Genomic DNA, 18,128 nt, shown 5'->3' on the forward strand with positions numbered 1-18,128 from the left:
AGAGCTCAATGTTGGTAAATACAGGAGACCCTTGAGTGAGAAGAGAGACTACCACTGAGAGTCCCTGCAGAACGACAACACAGGCAGCACCACAGTGAGGATGTGGCTTCTCTCTCAACTCTGGAAGAAAACATCTGCATAGAAGGGACTGGCAGCATCGCACACGGATGGCCATGAGAACAAAGAGCAAGGGACAAGCCAGGTAAAAATGTGACTCATCTGTTCCCTCTCTGGGTAGCTAGCTCATCTGCAATGAGCTCTGTAACCTCGACTAAATAAATCAGGGATGTACAGCAGGGGAATGGGTTTTCATCCCTCCAAAATCCACTCCCAGTGCCACAGCCGATGTCAAAAACAGGCCAGTGCAAAACTCCCACTGCCACCAAGACTAGAACTAGGAAGGCCAAGAGAGGGAACAGTGAACTGAATCTGTCGAAGAACCTCAATAGTTAGGGGCATGAGACATCGGTCCTGAGAGAGGAGGAGACATATTCGGAGAACCCCCTCACTGTACCTGTACCACTGCAAAGCCCTGGGGGATATCAATGGGCAGAGCCCCAGGGAAAGAGCCTCAAGGCACAGCTCTCTGGCTTCTAACCATACTAGGCAGGCATCTCTATGGAGAGTTGAAACCCTCAACAAAGGTAGCCCAGAGCTTGAGTGTCTCAGATGGAGAGTGTAATGTTTCAGGCCGGGGAAGGGACAGAGTCCTTAGGACCACCTCAGAGCAGTGTCAGACTGACAGACATTTCCCAGGAAAAACGGGATAGTCCATTTTTTTAGATGCAAAATAGAACTGAAAAGCTCAATGAGCTGATTCTGTAAAAAAGTGTAAAAAAGACAGAATCAGAGACTATAAAATAAGGGAAATTTTATAGATACCAAATGTTTTAAGTGAGGAAAGGGAGGACTAAAGGAACAGTAATGGGTTTGGAAAAGCTGTTTTTAGCTACTTTTTCACACAAGGTCAGTAAAAAGGAGACTGAGCTCAGGTTAAATCTTTTAACTGTTATTAACTCTGTTTAAAATATTTTAATATTTCTATCTACAGGCAGCTATGTCCTTCAAAGTTGGTGATTTGTGCCAGCTAGCCTTTCTCTTTCTTTTTTAATGGTATTCCAAGGATACAGCTCAGAAAGAAGTTTCTGCTTTGGTCCAGGTACTTCCCAAATAGAAAACAAATTAAAAATCTTTAATTGAGACATAAACTATTTAATGATACAGAAAAAAAACAATTACTTCTTGAAGCTTGTATTTGAAAGTTCAATGTGTTATCTAGCTAGGTAAACTAAGTAACCATTCGGACAACTAAGAAATGTATAGTTAATAATGAATTGAAACAGGGTTGGGACCATTAACTTAAAAGTGTTTAAGAAAATAACTAATTTTTGACTTCAGATATCATTTTGTTTGGAGATTGTGGGAGAGATGACCTCGCTGGGCTAGGGCCCAAATAAGGTAAGAACAGATAGCAAATATGCTGGAGAATTGTTACCAAATACTTCTTTTCCAAGGCCAGAGCATGGGAAATGATTTTCTGTGTATCTTTTCTTCCCTTCACCTGAGCCAACTTGGAACCCTGGCTTAGGATTAAGATTCCAAAGGTTTCTGAGATGTAGAAGAAACCTGCAAACGTGACTCATAACTCTCCTGTCCCTGTTGTACTTTTTAGAAAAAAATGGAAAATAGGGGAAGTTAGATGGATATAATACTGAACAGAAGGAAAGCCTGTTACATGGAAAAAAAAAAAGAAAAGAAAAGAAAAGAAAGAAAACACTGTTAATTATCCAAGTTCCAGAAGTTCTGGGCACTGGGCATGTGAGAGAGGAGTGAGCAGGGGAGGAGCTGCACTCCGGGAACTGGCAGAGCAGAGTCTGGGACACCCAGTTATCAGAAGAAACAAAGTTATCTGACGCAGAACTGAAAAAAATAAGGGTATCAGCGCGAACAAGGCCACAAGTCTATGATGATGCAAACCAGGCAATCAACATATAGTCAGGTGAAGGGAAAGCTGTAACAAGGAAATACACACATAAAGTCACATGTTATATGATCATTCACCACGGGTCAAGGTGGACCACAAAGAGACTTACGCTTGTGGTCCTCAAATCAAACTCACTGGTGAATCGCCTGAGTAAACGATATACAGTCAGAGACAGCGTCGAATACTTTTTTGGAATCTTAGAGAGCTGGAGGCAGAAATTCTGTCTAGGGTTACCACCTTGGGTGGTAACCAACTCTGCTTTAGCCTGCATCGTATCAATGTGGACTTGCTGAAGCTGGGTTTGGGTCAAGAGCCAGGAAAGTCCAATGTTTATAAATATTCCTTTAAACAGAAGTACATAAATACTTATTCTGGCTTGTTCTTCCAGAAAGGTAACAGAAACAGGAGTGTCAATGGGCAGGCACATGACAGTAACTGACAAGCATTCCGTCAGGAGAGATGCATGGGCAACAGTGGGCCTTGCTGACAACCGGGGAAAAGACAGGACTCCTCTGCTCCAGTTCTGGGAAGTCAATTCATTTCCCATAATGTCTACATGAACTGGGATCTAAAGAAGCTGCTTCTTACAAAAGGACTGAGAATACATGCAGAAAGCAAACACTTACTTCTGTCCATCTTTCACAAAACCTTTTAAAGAAGATCCTCGATTAGTAGCAATGGCTTTTCCACCAAGACCAACTATGAGAGCTGTGAGTACTGCACTCTTCCCACCTACAGAAACAGGTGTTAAAGAATTCACATTCATTAAAGAGAAAGAGGGGGGAATAAAAGGCTGACTCCTACAATTTGATGTAAAACAATTTCTGAATGAAAATGTGAACCAGTCTAACGCTGAAATAAAGTGTTATACTATAATTATACTTTAATTTTCTTCCAGTGCCAAAGCAGCAAACTTAAAAACAAACAAAAAGCTGTATATATCATGAAATATTTAGCTGCTGCTATTAGAAAAAAATCAGTACATTTCAGGAAGCAAATTTTTGCCACTAATAAGGAAATGGAAAACATGGTCGATGCCCTTTCAACCTGAAACTCTCATTGTACCATCCTGGCCCATCAGCCTATTACATGAACTTATCTTCCTAATTACCCATATATAGTTAACTCATCTAATTTTTTTATTACATTCTAATTCAATTAAAATTTACTTTCTCCAAAAATTCTCAGAAGTCAGAAACTATTCTGAACCCTTGAATGCAAGCTCCATAGGGACAGGACTGTTGTCTGTTTCAATGCTTTATCTCCAATATCAGCCCATAATAGGCACCTGCATATCTGTTGAATGAATGAACTTAAATATGAAAAAATAATAAGTAATATAGAGATTTTTTATGTAATATTTTGACAATTATTCCTAATGTGAACATTATTCATTTGCTAGCTCTTTGAAAAGTATACTTTTTTTTCACCCTAACAGACATAAAACATCACAAATAAAATTCCAAAATCTGTAACAATTACCCAGAATATGGTAACTATTTTCTCAACAGTATGATCAACCAATTCAATCAACTCTTATCAGCCCATCATCTTCCACAATATACCCCAAATTAACGGAAGTAGACACTGGTTAACCCAACTTAGTTCCCGGAATGCCTTTCAAGCCCTATCCTAACTCTGTCCTTTTTTTTCAATTCTAAATTCACTGCCTCCACTACTTGCATTATATTAATAAATCACTGTTTCAAAAGTTAAAAAAGAAAAAAGATCTAACTGCAGAACCCACCAGTCTTGTCTTTACTTCTTGTCTCCTTTGACCCCATAGCAGTGGTCCCTTTGTCCATTCTCTCCTGAAAACACTCCTCTTGACCCAACAGAGTAGCGAAAAGAAAGAACAACAACTAAGATGACCGTGGAGCTCCATGCACCAGTTCCACGTTCTGGAACTGTCACCAGCCGTGGGCTCCGGCAGGCCTCTTCTCCTTCTGTACTGGCTCAATCAAGCATCAACACCTCACACCTGGCGGGTCTATCACAACGCTGCCTAACTGGTCCAACTCCTATGTCTTCCCTCTTCTAACCCACTCTCTACAAAGTGCCAGTTTGTTTCACAGATCTTGACCACGTCATCTCTATACGCTGAAATTTTAACTGGTTCCCCACTGACTTCTGAACGAAACCTCAAAATATTTATCACGGCATTCAAAATCCTCAACAATATCACCTACAATACGATTCTCCCATGTCAGCCTCTGCCCATCCCTACCACGTATGATACGATAAAACCATCTAAGCTTGTTCCCCTCTCTCCATACACATCTGGTTCTACGTCTCCCAACCTTTGCTGATGCGCAATCTTTACCTGGAACATCTCAGCTTCTTCTTCCCCAATAAGATCTAAAGAATCTTTAATTTCATTCAAGTATCACCACAAATACCCACTCCTCTTAAAGCTTTCATTGGCCACAACAGTTGAGAATTAGTTTCCTTCATGTTTGGATCTCCATGGCACCTTATTCATGCTCTGTTACAACACTTAACAGAAATAAGACACAGTATTGTTTCACTTGCAACGAGGATCGCTTGCCCTCTCTTCTACGGTATGAATTCTAAGGTACATAGATTCAAAAGAATAAGCAAGGAATGTTTATGCCTATAGCATAATAAACCTAGAGATACCTCATTATTTTCTTAAAGCATAGACTGGCAGCAAATACTGAAATAATTCATGATCACAAGTCAGAGGTCTAAAACTTAGATTTATCAGCACTAATGGCCGCCTATTTTTAAACATTAATGCATTATCGTCCCAATGTACTGCTCAAAGTCAAGTAAGGAAGAGGGCAAAAGCACTTACTTCCATTATTGCCAACAACAAAGTTGACATTAGAACCAAATTTAAAGGGTCCAAGCATTGAATGACACATGAAGTTTCTTAGCTGAATACTCTCAATTATTCCAACTTCTGCTGCAGTCTATTAATAAAAAACAATGAGAGAAAACAATTAATCTAATTCATGCACAAAAATCACCCAATCACTGGCTGGCAGGAGAAAAATGAGCAGTGCTATCAATGAAAAAAGTTACAGAAAATATAACTTTAAATGTTAATTTCAATCAGAGAGTAAATGAAATTAACTGGAGACTTTATATGAGTAATCCTTAAAGGATCGAATACACGCATCACAAGGTTTCCTAATATGGACAATACTAACATTTTGAGTCAGATCATTTTTTGTTAGAGAGGCTCTCTTGTGCATTGCGGGATGTTTAACAGCATCCCTAGCCTCTACCTACCAGATGACAGTAGCACACCTACCCTTCCCCTGCCCCAGTTGTGACAACCAAAAATATATCCAAACATGCTAAATGTATCCCCTGGGGGAAGGGGATATAATTTCCATATTGCAAATGCAGTGATTAGAAAAGTTTTATAAATGTTCTAACCAAGAGTTTGGCACACAGTGGTCACACTTTGTAGTTAGAAATATGAAAATAAACCAACCATATTTTACCAAAGTTTCCAGATTTTTCTGAAGAACACTTATAATGTCTCCAGCTTTCTTAATAGTTTATTTTAAAAAGTCCCTGGCTCCCTTCTACTAGACACCAACTTATTAAAAAGAACAAAACATTTATATTCTTGTATGAAAAGAATACTGGAAATCATGGTTGAAAACTTTTTAAAAGCACATTTTGATTTAATTGAAGACTCAGATGCAGTTGTAAGAAATAATACAGAGAGATCCTGTGAATCCTTTACCCAGCTTCTCCCCATGGTAACATCTTGAAAACTAGAGCACAATATCACAACCAGATTACTCATATCAATTCAGTGAAGACAGAGAAAATTTCCATCACCACAAGTATCCCTCAGGTTGTCCCTTTTACAGCCACATCCACATCCCACCCAATCCACCCCCTGCTTAACCCCAGCTCACTAATCTGTTCTCCATTCCTAAAACACTGTCATTTCAAGAATGTTACCTAAATGGAATAATAAGGAATGTAACCTTTTGAGATTGGCTTTTTTTCCCCACTCAGGATAATTGTCCACGTTGCCTGTGTCAGTAGTTCATGGCTTTGTATCGCTAAGTAGTATTTCCGGGTATAGATGTACCACAGCATGCTTAACCACTGACTCACTGAATGACATCTGGCTTGTTTCAGTTTTTGACTATTACAAATAAAGCTGCTATGAACATTCAGGCATAGGTTTTTGTGTGAAGATAAATCTTTTCTTTGGGACAGACGCTGGGTTATATGATAGGTAGTTACATGCTTAATTTCTTAAAAGAAACTGCCAAACTATTTCCCAGCGTGGCTGTAACACTTTACAATCCCACTACCAATATATGAATGATCCAGTTTTTCTGCATCCTTGCCAGCATTTGTGTTGTTACTGTTTCTTGTTTTTGTTTTTTATTTTAGTCATTCTGATGGATGTGTAGTGACACCGTATTATGGTCTTAATTTGCATTTCCCTGATGACAAATGATATTGAATATTATGTCATGCGCTATTTGCATCTGTATATCCTCCACTTCACTGATATGTCTCTTTATTGTCTTCTGCCCATTTTCAAATTGGATTATTTGCTTTTGACTGAATTCAAAAGTTGAATTTTGAGAGTTCTTTATATAAACAAGATACTAGTACTTTGTTGGCTATGTGATATGCAAATATTTTCTCCTAGTCTATAGCTCGATTTTCTATCCTCATAACAGGGTCTTTTGCAGAAGAAAGTTTTTGATTTTAATTTTGATGAGGTCCAATTTATCAATTTTTCATGTTATGGTTTGTATGTTTGGTGTCAAGTCTAAGAATTCTTTGCAGAAACCTAATCTGACCAGTCAAACTAATGGGGACCAAAGATATCTTTTGGCAGGGGGGTGATTTAAATGATGAATTAAATTTCCTTAATAGTTACAGAGTGATTCAAATGATCTATTTCATATTGAATGAACTGTGTAGTTTGTGCCTTTCAGGAATTGGTCCACTCCATCTAAGCTGTCAAATCTGTGCGTGTAGAGTTGATAACAGTATTCCCCTATTACCTCTCTGATGTTTGCCAGGTCTGTGGTCATACCCACTGTTTCATTCCTGATACTGGTAATGTGTGTCTTCCCTCTTTTTTCCTCTTTGCCAATCTTTCTAGAGGTCTGTCAATTTTGTTGATATTTTCCCAAAGAATCAGCTATTTGTTTCACTGTTTTCTCTAATAATTTTTTCCAATAATCAACATAAACTTCAAAATTAGTCAAGTTATTTTACCTCAGCTTTTAAAAAAATCACATTACTTTTCCTCTGCAGCCAGAGACCTGGTTTCTGATACTGAATTATTAAGAATATGACATATAAATTAGATACAAGAAACATGCCAATCAAAAGACATAATTCTGTAGCTTTGTACTCACCAAAGTAGAGGTACCATTAGTGAAAGAAACTGTACATTCATCTTCATCACCGTCTTTATCAAAATCATCCAACTCTTCTTGTCTTGGTCTTTTGGCATTTTCAGGAGAGAAGAAATTTTCTTCCTTTCTTTTGGCCATCAGGTCTAGATAAATATTAGAGTGACACTGAAGTAAATCGAGTACAGCATCAGTCTGATTGCTCCACATACATTAAACTTAATAACATAAATCAGACGGAGCTTAAGTTTTAGTATTACGTCCATTCATTTTTACCTTAAAAAAAAGTAAAAATATAATCTGTATGGAGGAAGGGGGCCATGAGACAAAGAACGCAGGTGGTCACCAAAGGCTGGAAAGTCAAGGACACCGATACTCAAGCACTTCCAGAAAGGAACACAGCCCTACTGCTACCTTGATTTTAGCCTAGGCAGACATGCCAGACTTCTACCCTACAGAAGTATAAGATTATAAATTTGTGCTGTTAAAAAAAGAAATCATCTGTATATGCCACACTAGTTGATTTTACTTCAGAGTGATTCACGGCCAAGATTTTACTGATATGGGCCTATGTAAGTGTTTTAACTCCTAAACTCTCAAAAGGTGACAGATTCTATTTGTGAAACTGTGGTTTCTAGTATCCTAGATTTGTTAATAGAGATGACATAATGCCTTCTGAAATTATTCCAGAGCAATCATCCAATTTTTACAAATTATAAGGTAACAGGGAATCACATAAAACTTCTATTAATTATTTTCCCAAAGAAGTATATTTGAAGCAGTGTTGCCTAGTACCACCAGTGTCCCTTAACTGTTCGCCAAAGAAATAGTCCACGCGGATTGTCTATTTTTTTTAACCAATATACTAGAAAATTTATACCTGGAAAATCAGTATTTAAAATCATGCAAGATTTTCTGAACATATGAATGTTGCATCCCAAGTCAAAGCTGATGGTCTTTGATTGAAACTGAATGCTATGACTACTCCAAATGTTGCCTTTTCTCTTTAAAATACAATTAAAGATCTAAAATGGTAGGTACCTAATAATTGCTTGTTGAATAACTGGAAAGAAAAATCCATGGCGCAGGTAATCAAAAATTCCTAAGATATAAGAATATGAAAAAATAATTTTAGTCTCAACCCATTTAGGTGCCCCTAGTATTACACCATAGCAGCCCTGTTTGTACCAGACACCTGGGCAGCAGTGGATTCAATGAGATTTTCTCTCTCATGAACTTGGACTGAAAGACTCTGGTCAGGCCTCACTAGAAGAGATAATAGCTCCATTTGACACTGTACATGCAGGGCAAGAAAGCCAGTCTTAAGTGTCCGTGTGCGCTGAGAGGCTAGTGGAGTGGTGTTACAAAGCCAGTAGGAAGCAGATGTATGCAAACAGGAAAACAGGGACTCTAGAGAAGGAATGCAAGAGAGAAGGGGGGCAGGGAGAAAGAGACTTCATACGGTGTTTAAGTTTTATCCACTGCTTTCCAAACTTATACTGACAGGACCAATTTTAAAGAAATATAAAAAAATCTATACATATTTTGTTGGAACTGTTTTGGGCAACTATCTTTGTCAGGTTTTATTATGACAATGCATGCTTCACTAACTAAACTGGGTAGTTTCCCCATCTTTTTAATGCTGTGAAATGACTACCACGGCATGAATGACATTTAAATGATTTTTTAAAGTGAGAAAGAACAAAGCTTAAAGCTATTACATAACAGAGACTATTTTAATTTTATAAAATCATCAATTTCTTTCTTGTATACTGGTTTTTACAGGTTCACTGTACCTTCCTAGAACATTTTTGCTGTAATTTTATTTTCCAAAACATCGATAATTTAAAGTCTCAAATTTACTACACGATATTACCTTGTTTTGTAAAATCCTCATGTATCGTCATGACTCCTTTCATGTGAACTCTATTTAAATTTAAATTTTTCCTCCCCAAAGTAATTATTTGAGTTTATCAAATCTAGTTTTTCTTTAATGAGAATATTTTAATGCTTACTCATATATTTTTATACAACCAAATATAAGAGATAAGCAGTGGGGCCAGAGTTCAGTCTATAATTCTTTACCCAAAGTGCAAGCTAAAAAAGCACACAAAGATTTCTAAGAAGATAGAATAGATGTATTTTTCCTTATTCCTCCTGCTTATTAAAGCTAAAAACCATGAAAATCATACATACTATAAAACAAGCATAAAGATGACTCTGAAAGAGAAGGAAGTAGATTGGCTAGGGGCTTCACAAACCCAGGAATGACACCATGGTGGTTCCCTGAGTTTTGTTTTGCTTCAACTATCCCAGACTTGGAGAAGCCAGCAACTGGGGAAACACCAACAAGTGAAGGGGAAAAACAAGAAGGCCTAAAAAAGTTTGCTCTCTCTAGACAAACAACAGGAAAAGGGGAGCAGAACAAGACAGAAAACTAGATAAGAATCACTCTCCTCTAGTCAAATACCACTGAAAAAACTGCAGTCCTTCCTCTTTCTACCCAGTGTCAGCAAAGGCCAAGTGGTAGCCTGGACCTCCACCCTGGAGACGCCAGAAGGAGGAATATCAACATCCCAACAGGGCTGGTGTCAGAGAAGGCTGTGCAGGCCAAGTAGGGAGCCATGATTGTGGCATCACTTGGAGACCACTGAGAGAACTCAGATGCCCACCCCCAACAGGGGGTGACAGGATGCTACTTACTCCTACTTCCCCTTGTATGGTGTCAGAAGAGGCCTTGTACCACTGCCCGGAGACGTGTGGAGGCCACCCCACTGCAGTGTCCACATGGGGAGCTGAAACTCCCACCCCAGCCCAACTGTCATCGTGAGCTACAGAAAGAGCTCTGGTAAAGTTCTAGATGTGAGTCTCTGTGCATAAGGACTAAAAAACTCTAGGGCAGCAGTTTCCAAAGGATGTGGTTGTCTTAAAAAGTACAAAAGACCTCAAAGAGCGTTTGTTTTTAAATTTTACCATATTATAAATAAGACTGAAAAACATTAAAACAAGCAACACACAAGTACACATACCATCAGTTGTCATAGCAATGGTATCATCACACGTCTTGTAACCTCTGGCAAACTCCACTGTACAGTCATAAGTGAATGAATGTGGAAAACGCAAATAACATTTTAGTATTTTTATGAAAACAATTTTGATCTTGTAGATGCTTTGAAAGAGTCTCATGGATCCCTGGACCCCACTTGGCAAACTGCTACTGTAGGAAGTACTATAAGCATGTCCATGATACTGTGTTATACATTATAAGGTAGAGGTAGCAAATAATAAAGGTAGGGCAGCAAAGAGGCCAGCCACAGAATGACTGGTAGACGTGATATACAGAGTGTGGTCCAAGGACCAGCAAGTAGCAGTCACATCTCCTAGGAACCTGTTAGACATCCAGAATTTCAGGCCTCAATTTAAACCAAGTGAATCTGAATCTTCATTTTAACAAGGTCTCGGGTGACTCACAAGCACATTAAAGTCTAATAAGAATTGTTGTAAACAACATTAAAAAACTTTGACTTTATCCTATTCTGAAGGCAACAAGGAACCTAATTTATCATGATAAATCAAACACCATTTAAAGAGTTTATTAGTTAACGTCCGAAGGACATTTAACCTAAACAAATGCTTTTTTGAGACAGTATTAGCGTTATAGTCACAATTACATAACATTCAGTATCTTTTTTTTAACAAATAACTTAATGCTTATTTTGAATCTCTTAATTTAGAACTTGAAAATCAAACATAATTCTCAAATTATTTAATAGCAGCAAGAATTAATGCATACTGGTTTCAGCTTGTTGCTAATTTCAATTCCCTAGAATACTACCAGGCCATTATTTTCCCCACACCTCCTTCTTTCCCACTCTTACCGCTGTTCTTTTCTCAATTACAGACATTTATTTATTATAGAAGAGCAAAGATGAAGCATTACTTCTTGGTTTTCCCAACATTAAATAACCTTTTAGACACTGCTTTTATTAATGCTTAATAGATGATCTTGCAGTTAGCAGACACTCAAACATCAGCTGATTGATTTTAGTATTTTCCCATTAGAAAATGGTACTTTTTCAAATAAAATTGGGGGGAAGAAGAGGCACGAAGGTATATGTGATTAGCTGATTAGCTTTTCACAATGAATGTGAGATTCTATACCACACAGAAGACGGTGCTACATGACGACGATGTTTTTTATTTGCTGTGCTTGGCCTGGGGTTTGCAGTTTGCTGTTAGGTTGCCATAGTAACCTGCATCTAACAGACACAGAAGGATCCTACCTTTTAAAAAGGGAATCACTCTGTAATTTAATGATAATGGATTTTTAAAAACACATATGACTGTCCTGAGAGTTAAATACAGGTTAAAAAAGTAAAATTGCTTCCAATAAGCTAAAGAGACATATAAATAGATGCAAAGAAAAATTCTTTTAAATATTCTGTATTACATAAAAAAGGGGGGGAAGAAGCTCCTCTGGAATTTTCAATACATCCATAAAGCTCCCTGTAGTCTTTAATATTTGTTTATTTACAATAAAAAATCAGAATTAAGGAACATATTTCTCTCTCACAGAAAGCAAATTCCATTAGAGCAGGAACAGTAACAAATATGCAAATTATCAATAAAAATAAGTTCAAGAAGAAAAACCAATAACCAAGGGTTAATTACAGCAAATATATACATAGGAAATTTGATAGCAACCAAAAGAATTTTAACAGGATTATAAATTTCTAAATTGTAAATTTTACTTTGAGTACCTAATAATTCATACTTCCCATTAATATCAATGTAGGGGCTACCAGCAGTGAGAACAGACATAAGAGAACCGCAATTACCAAAAGAAAATAGTAGTTAAAAAAGGCAAATTGCTGTTGCTTGTGTATATGCCATGGGCTGTTTACATCATCCCCAGTTCCACTCCTCCTATCACCACGGACATATTCATTCTACACTAAACAACCTAATTTTTAACACACTGAATTAATTAAGCACACTGCTTGAAATATATCATGAAATCATATGAGATGCAATAGATAGTAATATAAGTAAGTGAAAAAGTCATTAGTCTATGCAATCAAACAATTACAGATGAGCAAAACTGGAAAGTACTAAGCATAGCACTTCAGATAAAATTTGAACATGCATTTCGTGTTTTTAAAAAATCCCTGTGGTCTCAATACAGATGACAGATGAGGCAGAGTGAGTGAGAACCAGGGCAAAAGAGACCGTCTCTAAAGGATAAGGGGTGCTGAACAAAAGCAGTGGCAGGCATACCAATGTTCACTGCAGCATTATTTACAATAGCCAAGATGTGGAAGTAACCTAAGTGTCCATCAGCAGATAATGGATAAAGAAGATGTCACACACACACACACACACACACACACACACACACAAATACTATGTAGCTGTTAAAAATGAAATCTCGCCATTTGCAACAACATGGATGAATCTAGAGGGCATTATGCTAACAGAAATAAGTCAGAGAAAGGCAAATACCCATATGACCTCACTTATATGTGGAATCTACAAGAGAAACAAAACACATGAAAACAAACAAAACACATGAAAACAAACTCATAGACAAAGAACAAATGGATAGCTGCCAGAGAGGAGAGGAGGGGGAAGGTGAAATAAGTGAAAGGGATTAAGAAGTACAAACCTTTTCTTTAATCCTCAACACCCTTAGGAGATAAATATTGTCCTTATTTTACAAAAGGGGATATTGAGACTCAACTAACAGACACCCAGACTTATGTAGCTATAACTTTTAACAGAGCCTAGATCCAAACTCAGGTTTGTCAAAGCCCAAAGTCACTTCTCTTTAATGCCCAAGTTCCTCCCGGCATAAACTGAGTTTAGCCAAGTTTGACTATGTATAGGCAGTGAAACTGGCCATTAATCTGCTCATCTTCTTGTCTACCCTTTGTTAATATATAAAACTACAAAAAGAATTCTTATGTAACGTGTCCCTCTAATTAAAACTTTGGGCTTACTTTATAAAATTTCATTTTGTGTTTAATTTTCAGAAACAGCCTTCACTCTTAAATGCTAAATGCCATTATCCGTACACTGAGCAGGTTTGGCAAGGAGAGAGGATAAATAACACATTTTGCTTGAAAACACTGGGCTTGAAGTGTTCCTAGGATACTAAGACAGGCTGGTGGGCAGTAAAACATACTCTGCATTAGAGGTGGATTTGGGAGTGGAGCTAAGAAAGCCACAGAAACTATTCCGAATTTGTTTACCAGGGAAAGTATGTTGAGTGAGAAGGATGTATCTTATTAACTAGTGAATCAAAAACACTAACATTAATGTAAGTGTCTACCCTTGACCCTCAGTTTTCTGGACTTACGAGTGAGTGAATGTGTGTGTGGGTGTGTGTGTAACTCTGAGGTTTAATTATGTCTTACATACAAAGCATACCATTACGGTAAAAGTTTGAGTTATTTATTAATTCCTGAAAGTAAGCCAAGTACAGCTTTGATTAATTTTCCTAACTTAGGTCTAAAAATGGTAGTCAAAATTGTATCTATACAAAATTCTACATCCAGGCACCCAGTAAAATATATTCAGTAAAACAAACTTTCGGGAATAAAACTTGTTTTTCACTGTAACCACTTTAACATGTCATTTGTGCTGACTTTCTACCAGACTCAATTCTAATACTTTATACTAATTATAGATGGACACATACATAAAACTGAAATTCTCTCTCTCTACCCGGACCCCTGCCCCAACACATTTAAGAATCCTGTGCGTTAGGTACTACGTTATTTTCTCAAATTACAGAACAGGAACTGAACTCTACAGAGGTGTTACCGTAAACTTGCCCATGGTCACACAACACTGGTTCTGTCTTACACAAAAACATGTTTTTAGGCAATATTCTAGTAATCTCCAAACTTTTTTCTACTTACACCATTCAAGAAAAAAAAAAGCCTGTAAATACACATCCCCACAGGAAATTATTACCCTGCATATTTCACACAGTAATAGAATGAGATAAAGCAAATCTAAGTATAAGTTCTAATATGCTCCCTCCCCACCCACACAGGCCAGTGCATAAGCTACCCAATATTTTAAAAGATTATACAGCAGCCGTCTAAGTCAGGGAATGTGGACTTTTTCTCTTTTGAATATACCTTTCGGAACAACTTCTCTTTAAAACACTTTCTTTTACTCTCCAACTCATGAAATATACAGCGTAGTAGTCGCTCACATAAATTCTGTCTTCAGGGTATAAACACTAAATTGTTGCTCCTTCTAGGAATTACCACAGTACCACCTCCAGCCCTATTGGTCCTCCAGCTCTTTCTCTACCCTGAGTCCTGTGGTTCCGCAATTTCCAATAGTGATTCTTTTCCAGTTCGTTTCCACAGGAAAATGAGGGAAAAGAAATGCCATCATAAAACCTCCAAACACCACAATTTAATTTTTCTAGATAATACAGTTTGCATTTTCATGAAATTAGGATTTAACAACAAATCCAATTTAAGTGATATTTACATATATCTCTTAAACATACTTAAGTTGCTACTTGTGTAGTAGCACCAGATTGGTGATCCGAACGCAACCTCCACCTTTTTCCCTTATCCCCCTCAAAGCCACTCGTCACAGCCAAAGGGCCGTCTGGGGCCGGGCGCCGGGTCCCGCAGCCCGAGCTGGGATTTGCAAGCCTCGCGGCCAGAGCCGCCCGAGGGAGGGGCCCAGCGGACACGGGCAAGTTTCTGGAGGCTGAGGGGACCTGTGCTGCCTGCGGAGAGGGCGCGAAGATCCCGGCTGGCCCGCCCGGGCCGCAGGGGCAGCCTGGACACCACCGCAGCACCGCCGACCCGGCCGCCTCCAAGTGAGCTGAGGGGTGCCGGCCAAAGGGGCAGCGACAGGGGGATGAACCAGGAGCAAGGGAGAGCGACAGCGCGCGCCCTCACCCTACCTCGAACAAATCGAAGTCTCCCCGAGGAACCCGATCCGCGGGGCTGTCGCGGTGCAACCAGACGTTAAAGCCACTGTAGGGGCGCCTCGGCCTCGGCCGGCCGCCGTTGGCCCGCCGGGAACCGTACGCCCGCCGCGGGAGAAGACAGGAGCCCCGTCGCTCCGGCTCCCACCGCGGGACGCTCCGCGCCTGCGCCCCGCCCCCCCTCCCGCCGGGACTCCGCCCGCGCGTGCGCCGTTTGGAGTTTTCGCGCCACTGGCGTCTAAAAGGAGGGGCCGGAAGTGCTCCTGGGCGGACGGGGGAAGCAGGCAGGAGCTCCGTGCTTGGCGACTGCAGGACGCGGAGGTGGGAGGCGGGTGATTTGCCTAAGTGAAAGGGAAAAAGCTCGGAGCCCCATACGACAGCTTCACGCATGCGTACAACAGACCGGCTAGGAGCCGGGAAAGCAGAGTGTGCGGCCTCGGTCGCGGGAAGGGGACAGTCATTTCCCGGAAGAGGCGGGGCCGTGTGGGAGAACGCGCCGAATTCGAAGTGCTTGCAGGGAGCTTTCCGGGTCAAGATGCTAAGCCCCAAAGGCTAGTCTTCGCTTGGGAATGGAAAGAGCAAGTTTTTCCTTTTCTCTTTCTTTTGTTTCTTTTTCTTTCGTTTTTGTTTTTGTTTTTGTTTTTGTTTTTGCGAAGAGAAAATCTAGAAGCTTGGAGGCAGCGATAGTTAGGATTCAGGCCAAACTGGTAAATGACGGAAGGGCGTCTTTCAAAGCCAAGGAGAAGGGGTTGTCCCGGTAAGTCCCCAGAGCGGTGGAGAGGCGACTCCGCCCGGGCCCTTCCACTGGCTCCGTTGCAGGCTGGGTTGGGGGCACGCTCTGCCTTGGCGTCCCTGTCGCGTTCGCCCGCCTCCAAAAACACGGTCAGCGGCTCCCTTTGAGCCCAGTAGGACGGCGGCCAGAGCCTCCGGCCGCGATCCGGCAATACTTTACGCGCCTGGAGTGTCGCCGCCCCCCACTCCGGGGCGGTGCCAAGGACACGGAGTCCCCAATGTCCTTCCCCCCGCGCGCTGTGGGGCAAATTCCCTCGCCTCGTCCAAGGCCATCTTGGGTCAGCCTTCCCGGATCCCCCTCGGCACACTTGAGTGTTCCTCTTTTTCAGTGTGAACTTTGTGTTTTGAAAATACTTTCATTATAGCGATTACCTTAAGGCATTGTGGTTGTTCATTTACAATCTTTTTTCCCCCGTGCGAACCTATGTTGTAAATCCCCACAATAAATATGGGAACCAATGAAATTTAAATTCCTTGGATTAGTTTTTAGCGCTCCTGTCAACCCGGCTTAACCTACCGCTTCTGTCTTTACACACCTCTCCTCGTGATACGCTGAACCAACTAAATAATCTACTTTCTCTACTCCAAAATCTTGCTTTTTAGATGGAAAAAAGTGGTGTTTACCGTTACCCCAAAACACCCCCGAAGAAGCTGATATCAAACTTCCGGTCTCCTGTAATGAAACTCCTTCCATAAGACACTCTTTTATTTCTAAAGATAATCAAATATATGTTCCTGTTTTGGCCCTTGCCATGATACACATATGTCGTAGTCAAAATAGATGAAAACACTACAACATCTGGCGTAAGGGGTCCTTGTTGGTAAAAGATGGGAAACACAGTTGGAAGGTCTCCGCTTAGATGTCACTTCCTGTAGGAAGCCTTCTTTGATGCCCTAGACTAGATAAAGTATCTTTAGATCTATATACTCCTGTAGTTCTCTAGCCTACTTCTGTGCCTGTACTTGTCCCGTTGTTATAATTCTCTTTATCTCTAATCACACTCTGCCAAGTTCCTTAAATGCAGGGCTTAATCTTTAATTATTGTATCTGCACCACCAAGGAGAGTTCTGGTGCATAGTAGGCATTTAATACATATTTATTAGTAACAAGTAAGTTAAGCCTGGGTTATATTATGTTTCAAAGTTTAAGTGAAATTCATATAAAAATAAAGCTGAAGAAATAAAAAAAAACGGTATTAATTAGTGGAATCCTGTGGTAGATCCTATACAATACAATCCTGTGCTGAAATAAACTTTGTACAATTTACCAGTCTTTATATGAAAATAGAGTCATTCTGAATGGAAATTGGGAAATTTAAAATATTTCCTGCTTTATTGTTAAAAAAATTCTAGTGTTTTTGCTTAAAACTGAAATAAAACTGGAAAACTGCTAGTTTAATAAAATGTATATTTTTGCATAAATCAAACCGCTGACTTCTTTTTATGTTCTTTAAATTTGATTCATTAGTGGAATTAGCAAGTTTCTGTGCTTTTCTCACCTCATTCAGTTTTATAATTAACCAATAAAAACTTACTCGCTTTTAAGGAAGTTTTAGAAGCATAAATTGATTTATGGGGCACCATATGGTTACATCAAAGGGATCTGTTTTTTTTTAACCTGAAGGGGATTCTTAAAACTCTTTCTTTAAACTAGAAATTCACGGTCTTTCTACCAAGCAATAATACCTGAAATAGTGATTTTTTTTTTAATACCAAGCTATCAAAATTGGTGATGAGATTCAAAGGATATCAGAATCTTATAATTCATCTAGTTTAATATGTATCATTTCGTAGATCGGTTAAATGTCTTCTCAAGGTCATACAGCTAGTCCGTGTATATCCAAGACTGAAATTCTAGCTTTTCTATCCCAAGTCCAGTGCTCTTTCACTAAAGTAAATAAATTGAAGCCACTAATAGGCTATGAAGTTATTTCAGTTTTCACCCTATTAAAATAAAATGCAAGATAAAATTATCCATAGTTTTGGGTGAGTTTGCTATGTGTAGTATTTTTAA

At 39.3% G+C, this 18,128-nt stretch overlaps 2 protein-coding genes across 5 annotated transcripts in view; one reads left to right on the forward strand and one right to left on the reverse strand.

Annotated features, from left to right (window-relative positions):
• SMC6 (structural maintenance of chromosomes 6) overlaps positions 1 to 15,476 on the reverse strand; it is a 74,760-nt gene extending 59,284 nt beyond the window's left edge. For 3 of the 4 annotated variants that reach the window (XM_074341695.1, XM_074341694.1, XM_074341693.1), the window contains exons 1-4: positions 15,299 to 15,476; positions 7,363 to 7,505; positions 4,803 to 4,920; positions 2,611 to 2,716 (exon numbers count right to left, since the gene is read on the reverse strand). In XM_074341695.1, the coding sequence (XP_074197796.1) occupies positions 2,611 to 2,716; positions 4,803 to 4,920; positions 7,363 to 7,500 (362 nt within the window). In that variant the 5' untranslated portion in view covers positions 7,501 to 7,505; positions 15,299 to 15,476. The remainder of the gene's footprint in view (positions 1 to 2,610; positions 2,717 to 4,802; positions 4,921 to 7,362; positions 7,506 to 15,298) is intronic. The other variant, XM_074341692.1, reaches the window with a different exon arrangement.
• Positions 15,477 to 15,651: 175 nt separating this feature from the next.
• The window catches only part of GEN1 (GEN1 Holliday junction 5' flap endonuclease), a 31,170-nt gene continuing 28,693 nt past the window's right edge, over positions 15,652 to 18,128 (forward strand). Inside the window, exon 1 of the mRNA XM_010947355.3 lies at positions 15,652 to 16,079. The gene's annotated coding sequence lies outside the window, so the exon portion shown is untranslated. The remainder of the gene's footprint in view (positions 16,080 to 18,128) is intronic.

The sequence above is a fragment of the Camelus bactrianus genome, chromosome 15, assembly GCF_048773025.1.
Source record: "Camelus bactrianus isolate YW-2024 breed Bactrian camel chromosome 15, ASM4877302v1, whole genome shotgun sequence".
Lineage (NCBI taxonomy): Eukaryota > Metazoa > Chordata > Mammalia > Artiodactyla > Camelidae > Camelus > Camelus bactrianus.